The sequence below is a fragment of the Melanotaenia boesemani genome, chromosome 19, assembly GCF_017639745.1.
Source record: "Melanotaenia boesemani isolate fMelBoe1 chromosome 19, fMelBoe1.pri, whole genome shotgun sequence".
In the NCBI taxonomy this organism is placed as follows: Eukaryota; Metazoa; Chordata; class Actinopteri; order Atheriniformes; family Melanotaeniidae; genus Melanotaenia; species Melanotaenia boesemani.
This window is the reverse complement of record NC_055700.1, coordinates 23,568,067-23,575,836: the sequence shown is the minus strand read 5'-3', so window position 1 is coordinate 23,575,836 and position 7,770 is coordinate 23,568,067. Positions and strand designations below refer to the sequence as shown.

Genomic DNA, 7,770 nt, shown 5'->3' with positions numbered 1-7,770 from the left:
CATCTCCTGCACATTCATACTGACATCAAAACCTTTTTTTTTAAGAATCATTAAACAGACCCCCTGCAGATACTTTCAACTTAATCTGCTTTTGATTAATATTTATATAGGTTTTACTTTTAGTTGCAAACTATCAAAATGATTGAGTGCAAATATAAATATATTTTTTGTTTTGTTTTGCAAACTATTGTCCTGTTTGCGGAATTTTGATCCAACAACGCCACGCAAAACTTAACAGATCCTGTCATTAAAGGCTAAAAAATAGGAATTTTTCTACACTCCGTGGACTGCACAACCACTATGTCCATGTCTGCCTCTTAAAACTAACATGTCAAATGTTTTGCGTTTCGTGGATCTGTGACGACTGCACAGCTGTAAGATGTGCCCCCCCCCCCCCCCCCCCCCCCCCCTACACACACACAAAAACCTTTATGTGAATCTGAATGTGGGGTTTAGTTCTATAGCAGACTGAGCATCATACGACCAAATCAGCAGAAAAAAGTTTATGTGGTTTAAAGTTATTGGCTATAATTAAATGATTAGTTAGGTATTTAAAATATTGATTAAATATGAAGAATTACAAGCGGACATGTTTGCATAAGACATTAGAAATCTTCCCAAAATTAATTATGATAATGATAATCAATAAATATATACAAGTAGGACAAAACTGGCCTAAATTAAATGTGATAAACTTCTTAAAGGGCTTTCCTAAAGATTGATCTTTTTTCCCTTGTTGCAGGTCTTGAGTCCACGTGTTGATTCCACCTGACAAAGCCCCGTGGCATTTCCTTTTTCCCCCACACACACACACACACTCAAAAGCAGCCACGTGGTTAAACGAAAGACTTTTTATTTCCACATTTATAAAAGTAATTCTCTTTTACATCAAATCCCCCCTTTTTCTGTCCAACGTTTTGCTGTGAAATTCACTTAAAAAAAAAGGGAAAAAGAAAAAATAATTTCACGAATTTTAGGGGGAAATTTTGAGGATGTTAATGGAAAGAAATAAAAAATAATAATTCTTCAAATAAAAACGATCCAGGGAAGTATACGAAAAACCACTCCACAAGTTTGATATCGGCAATATACATTTTCACCAAAGGAGAGTATAACAATTAAAAAGTTATCACAGCTTCATATGAAGTAACATAGGGAACCCACACAATGTCTGTTCAGATACAACAACTCAACAGGCGGTTACGCCTGCGCGAGGACCCGAGTCCGATGGGTTGGTTTATGGAAAAATACAAAAACAACCACCAAGCAGGTGATTTCCTTCACTTCTGTGGTGGTAAAACTTTTCTTTTAGATATAAACCACTTGACATTTGTACTCAGTTCAAAACAAAAAGGGGAAAAAACAACTTTATATAGATTTTTATTTATTTCCGGACCTCTCCTGATGGTGCCTTCACGTGGGTCCAGATAGGTTAGTCCATCCTTTCTCAGACAATATTATGTTTTTTATTAAATTAGTCCTTATTTTGTTTTGTGTATTTTCTTATTATTCTGACTCGCTTGCATGTATAGTTTCTGGTGGCTAATCTAGCCTATTCTGTGTTCCAAAAAAGACGCAACAAAACAAACAGAAGTCAGCCTCTACTGGTTAAAATGCAAAATATTCTTATTTACAAGTTCATGACAGCTGACCATCTTCACTTGGAGAGGCGAAAAATCAATGACAGATTCATTAAAAAAAAATCCACTAGTCCTTTGGATGTTTAGGGTTCAAACGGAAAGTTATTGATTTATTTATGTGGGCGACATGTAATCACCCAATAATAATAATAATAATAATAATAATAATAATAATAATAATAATAGGAAGTTTTATTGGCTTTTTCTGTTGACAAAGTGCCACCAACATTTGGAGCCTGTTGGAAAAGTCACAGAATACTGACACTGGGTTTAAATAAATACATAACTTAAAAGCTTTGAGCCACATGGAAAAATAAATAAAATATAAATAAAGCTCATGTTCCCCGAGACGGAAAAAGAGAAAAGAAAGAAAATCCATAGTCTGTAGGAATCTTTGTCCACATCTTAATCGACCTTTTTCATCATAGGCCGAACTGTTTTTTTTTTTTTTTTTTGTCTGTTTTCTTTTGTTATTGTTGTTGTTTTTCTCTCTTGTTAGTCTGTTTTTTGTTTGTTTGTTTGTTTTGTTATATTTTCTGTCTTTTATATTCTAAAGCCTCCCAAACTGGATCCGCTTTGTTTAAAAAGAAAAAGAAAAATAAGAAAGGAATATCAGCAGTGAGCGGCTCACCGCTGCTGAGCTGGCCGAGGAAGCACGCCGGACATGGGGGGCAGAGGAGGCGGTGGAGGCGGCGGCTCAGTGCCCCCCTGCAGACCGTGTAGCAGGATCCGTGGGACCAGGGGTCTCTGTAGGGCCGGCGGGGGCGCCGAGGGCCCTCTGTACAGGTATAGGGCCGCCCCAGGGTCGAGGTTGGACACCAGGCTCTGCGGGTAGAAATACGGGGACGGGAACATCCTCTGCAGGGCGGAGTAGTTTCCAGCTTCCGCCAGGAGCTCGAGCCCAACGGCCGTTTGCCTCTTCCACTTTGTCCTAAAATGCATACATGAGCGTGTTTTAGTTTCTTTTAGCAGATATGTCTCTATAAATATGTGTGAATGTGTCTGACAAGCCCAAATATTCCATCTGTTAACCTGGGATCCAATTAGAAGTCAGGGTGTGTTTCCCTTCTTTTCAAAAAATCACCAAAATCTCCAGGCTGCCACTTTGTGTTCACACCCAAACATGTCTTTCAGATTACCAATATGCAGTCCAAGCAGGTGAATAATTCATAATAAAAGATAATTGAGTAGATATAGTAGTGTCTTTGAATTATTAATATGCACACATGCAACCATGCATTATTCATGGACTACTCCAACTCAAATTGTATTTTTAAATATATTTATTTATGTCATTTAGATGCCTGAGAGTCAGAAGTGCAGACAAATAAACCAAACCAAGTTAATTTTTTTTCATTCTTTCTGTCTTTCTTTCTTTCTGTCTTTCTTTCTTTCTTTCTTTCTTTCTTTCTTTCTTTCTTTCTTTCTTTCTTTCTTTCTTTCTTTCTTTCTTTCTTTCTTATTCAAGCAGGGCTTCTCCTGCGGGCAGTTTTTATTTACAGGAAGACGACATTCATTTTGGAATTTCTTTAAACTATTTGCAGGGTCACGCGACTTTAATTTTAAGCGATCCTTTGCACGCAGATGATGAAAACTAGAGAAATAAAGAGTTGACAGGTGTGCCAACCCCCCAACAAATAGTTGTGAAAGGGAAAAAATATCGCCTTGATCCTGCCTTGCTTTCCTTTCATCTTTTCTTTTTTTCAGAGCTAAATTAAATGAAAATAAAGAGTGTGATACAATAATAAAAAAATAATTAAAAAAATAATTAAATCCACTTCAGGATCATGTCAGTTCGTTCTTGTTTCAGTAAAATGATTCATAAATCACTTTGAGAATATATTTAGTTCAAATTATTCCTCAGTTTTTTTCAGCTTCCCATAAAGTGTATCTACATTTGTTGCGTGTATTAAACATATATTTTAATCAGTAAATCTTTAAATCGAGTGAAGAAAATAAAATGGATCAGTCTTGCCATCTTTGAGTGATGGTGAGAGGAAAACATGGCGTCCCTGGGTCATAAGCCAGGCGTTGGAAACCAGATTATATCCTCTCCCCTCCAATCCTCCTCCACTTCCTCTAAAAAAAAAAAAAAAAAAAAAAAAAGCACCAATGGCTTACCTCCGGTTCTGGTACCAGGTCTTGACCTGCGTGTCAGTGAGGTTGAGGGAGGCCGCCAGCTCCATGCGGTCCTGAACGCTCAGGTACTTCTGGCGCTCGAAGCTGCGCTCCAACTGGGCCAGCTGGTGGTCTGTAAAGGCCGTCCGGGCCTTCCTCGGCTTCTTAAGCCGGACCTGGGGACTGTCTCTGCTGCTGGAGATCTCCCTGTCACCCTCTTCTTTTACTGCCAAAGGAATCAGAAAGACAGGAAGGAGAAGTGTGAATCCTTGCCGACACAACAAATGTAATGCTGCAACTATCTTTGCAGGGTGGGGGAATTAACATGGTATGGCAGCCTTAAACAAAATGTTAAACATGTTCTTTCAATAAAGGATTTGACACAGAAAAATATATCAAATAATTCAAAGCTGGAATTTAATAACTTTATTCTGCAAAAAGTGTGACTGTGTGAACTACATGTCCTGTATGAGATTTAAAATATATTTAAAGAAAACAATCCTTTATTCTTTCTACAAGTGACTTTATCAAACCAAACACCCTTTGGGAAAACAAGAAATAAAACTTTATTTAAATCCCCTTTTTAAATATCTCTGGTTTATAAAAACTTTCATTTCTTTTAGTTTTTGCAAAGAAGTTTTTTTACTTGTAATTTTTATTGTTTCCCTTTTTTAAAAAAAAGTTTGTAATATTCCCATTATGTTGCGTTTTGCACCTTCTTTGCCATTTTTCTATAAGAGGAGTGTGAAGTCAGAGCATTGAACAGTGTCTGTGGGCTATAAAGCTGTTTGGTTTGCCTTAAATTGTTATGAAAAGCTCTTCCAATATTCTCGCTTCTAATCTCAGGTTTTTCCCGTCAGCAGAGCCGCAACCTTTCTTCTTCTTCTACGTGGAGTCGTTTCAGGCCAAGCACTGATACTTACTTATCGTCAATTCCTTAAGAAAAGGAAAAATAAAGAGCAAAAGAGAAGAAAAATAAGGGGAAAAAACGAGTTGGGGCGAGCACGGCGCGCGCGTGAGAGATCTTGAATAGTTGAGTCGTCTCAAGAAGCACAATAATCCGCTTAATTGAGCCACAAGGGAAGGACTCTCCTTTCAACCGCGACCGGAGAAACTTCACAGGAGCGTGGAAATGAGTGGAAATCAAGAGGCGGGAGGGCAGGCGGGCGGCCGTGCGCGCGGGGTACAAATGTGATTAGCTGCGGGGACAAATTGCATCAAAAATCCGAGCTTCATTCTGGGCAGCAGGTTCGTGGGAAATCAAAGTTGCGGCTCGCTCTGGTGGAGCCCCCGCGGCTTCCCCGATCAATCAGTGCGTCGATGAGCTTCTCCATCCATTCCACGTGCACACACATGCGGAGACACGGGATTTTGCTGAAGAAATTCCTGATTTTAGGCCTTATCAATAACTCCAAACTCAAGTGAATTTGGAAGACGACACATCTGAGCTTTCAATTTTTATAAACAAATGCAGATGCAAACTAATAATATTAATAAAAATACTGATGATTTCCTGCTGCTTAAATGTGATTTAATTTTATGTATGTTCTCGCAGCCCGCCGCAGCCGTTTTCTTTCCAGGCACCGCTTCATTAAACTGTCAATGGAGGTGACATGTCTGTTATGGGCTGACATGATTGGAAACAGAGAGGCCCTTGATGGCATTTATCTGTAGGCGACCCTGTCATCTCCTCCATTCGCTCCTCTCTGACACCGGCAGATGTTTTCGGGGTTTTCTGCTAATGCAGAGGTTGGAACTGACTGTGCGCGCGTGTGCATGTGCAGCTGATTCTAAAAAAAAAAAGGTATTTTAAAGGCAATGAGCTGATTTAGCCTGTCCGTCCCGGGACGGATCAGCAGAAGAGGGGTCGTGTCTGTTTTCAGTTGTTTCTGCTAATAATAAGATATTGTCTGACTTCACGTTTAGCACATCAAACTAGTAAATGTTGTAAATTATAGACCATTATTTAAGTACATTCAAAAGTGATTAATTTAATATGGTCTGTTTTTTTCAAATCATTCAATGACTAATTTCAGCTATCTCATTTTTTCCATTTTTTTCCAAGTAGATCTTTGTGACCCTTTTGTATCTTTTATTTAGTCATTTGTTTTTCTGTGTGTCAAATTATGATTTTTTTTAAATGTTCTTTAAGATTCCACAAGAGATTCTTTGAAAGAAAGGGATTGTTTACAAAATGAGTGGATTTTTTTTATCAATATGAAATAAAAGAAAACATTGATTCAGGTATAACTAAATATAATTTAAGAAATATTTTCCTGTATTATCTAAATGTCTTGTTTGACAATAGCAGATCAAAATTGGATTACTTTTGTACAAAGGCATTCTTACCTTTATATTCACTGTCCGACGATGAGTTGCTGTGGATTTTCTCCAAAAACTCGTCCGCTATCTTAGAGGCCAGCCTCCCTGCCTCCTGAGTCGGTTGTCCATTGCTGGAGTAAGGTGCGCATGCAGCCAGAGGCTTACAGTCCGCGAGAATGTCTCTAATGAGGAACGACGAGGTCACGGTCCTCTGCTGCGACGCCGCGGATATCTGCGCGTGCTGGAGGTGTGGTGGCAGGGCCACGCCGTGACCTTGCCTCTGGGCTATCTCCTCCACGCACTCCCTCCTCGGAGACGGGGGCGACGAGCAGCCGCTCTCCACGTCTGATCGCGGGCTAAACTCCAAAGGCGAACGGCACTCCCCCACCAGGCTGTCCCCTTTGGATACTGGACTTCCAGGCCTGTGGGACAGAAGCGAGTCGATGCCAAAACTGGACCCATTGGCGGACGCCTCCATTGTTTCGATGAGGCCTCCTCAATTTACCATTTGGTATTAGGGGATAATTTTTAATTTTGGGAGGAAGAGGGGAATGTAAGAGGTGAAATGGCACCCCTCCCAGCTTCAACACAAATGTTTGTGGGAGATTTTTCACCCGCTACTTCCAGTCCCTCCTAGATAAAAATATTTCCGGGCTAAACTCAGTTACAACAAACTGTTTATCCAATTTTCTTGTTTTTGGAAGATAGGATCAGTGCAGCCGCTGAAGTCACAATCGATTTTGTTCAGCTCCTTCTCACCGGGAAGATGAGCCTGTTACTGCTGATATGTTCTCATGTGCGAAAGAGGAAAAGACCCAGAAATTCTTGATATCTCTGGAAATGTTGAAGCAGCAGCAGCGCATCGGGGGACTTCGGCAAACCGCGTTTCAGCACCATGGACAGCTGCAGGCGCGTCAGACCTGAGAGATGAGCGGAGGATGGTTTTCAGAGCGGATCGTCATAAAAAAACTGTTGGCATTCCTCATAGGAAGAACAGCAAAGCCTTGAAAAAAACGAACTGAAATGAGGAAGAAAAGTGTCCAAGAGCTGCAGCAGTAAGGAGGAAGAAGCTGGAGACGCGGGACGAGGCGAAGAAGTAGAGCGATGCACAAGAAGAGAGGGGGGGAAATAAAAACAAGAGGAGAGGTAAACTAGGTTAAATAGTCACAACTGGCAAGTTAAGAGGGACGAGATGTGATTGGGGTGGGTGGGAATCCCAAAAAAATTGAACTTGAGAAAAAGTCAGGAGCTTGGTTTTAAGAGCGTCTCGTCCACGTGAGTCCCCTGTGACAAGTCTTCATTGGCTGAGGGGAACTGGAAGTAGACCTCCCTACACGCCCACTAACTCTGCTCCCTCCCTCCCACCTTCCCATTCTCCGTCTCCTCTCTGGCTCTTCCTTACTTTGATAAAAGAGACACTGAATTCATCAGGAGACTCAGATCCAACTGTTTACTGGCAATTTTCACACTGTTTGCTTTCATTACATCATTGATGAGGCTTCTAATGGGGTTATTATGTGGAGCGGCTCGGTGTGCTTTTTTTCTTCTCGGTTCCTTTTCTTTCTCTGGATGTGTTTGCCACCTTCACAGCTCCCATACAGATTTTTTCTTCAATGATTTCGATTTTTTGTCTATTTTCACATTTGACTTTAATTTAGATGTATCAATTTATAATAAACTCGTTTAAAAT

General features: G+C 40.2%; 1 protein-coding gene across 1 annotated transcript; it reads right to left on the bottom strand.

The window, feature by feature from the left end:
- Nucleotides 1–836: 836 nt before the first annotated feature.
- Nucleotides 837–7,378, bottom strand: barhl1b (BarH-like homeobox 1b). The gene is made up of 3 exons (XM_041971008.1): nucleotides 6,108–7,378; nucleotides 3,762–3,984; nucleotides 837–2,571 (listed from the first exon to the last, which is right to left on the bottom strand). Exons 1-3 carry the CDS (start codon nucleotides 6,556–6,558, stop codon nucleotides 2,268–2,270), a joined length of 978 nt encoding a protein of 325 aa, XP_041826942.1. The 5' UTR covers nucleotides 6,559–7,378; the 3' UTR covers nucleotides 837–2,267.
- Nucleotides 7,379–7,770: the final 392 nt, after the last annotated feature.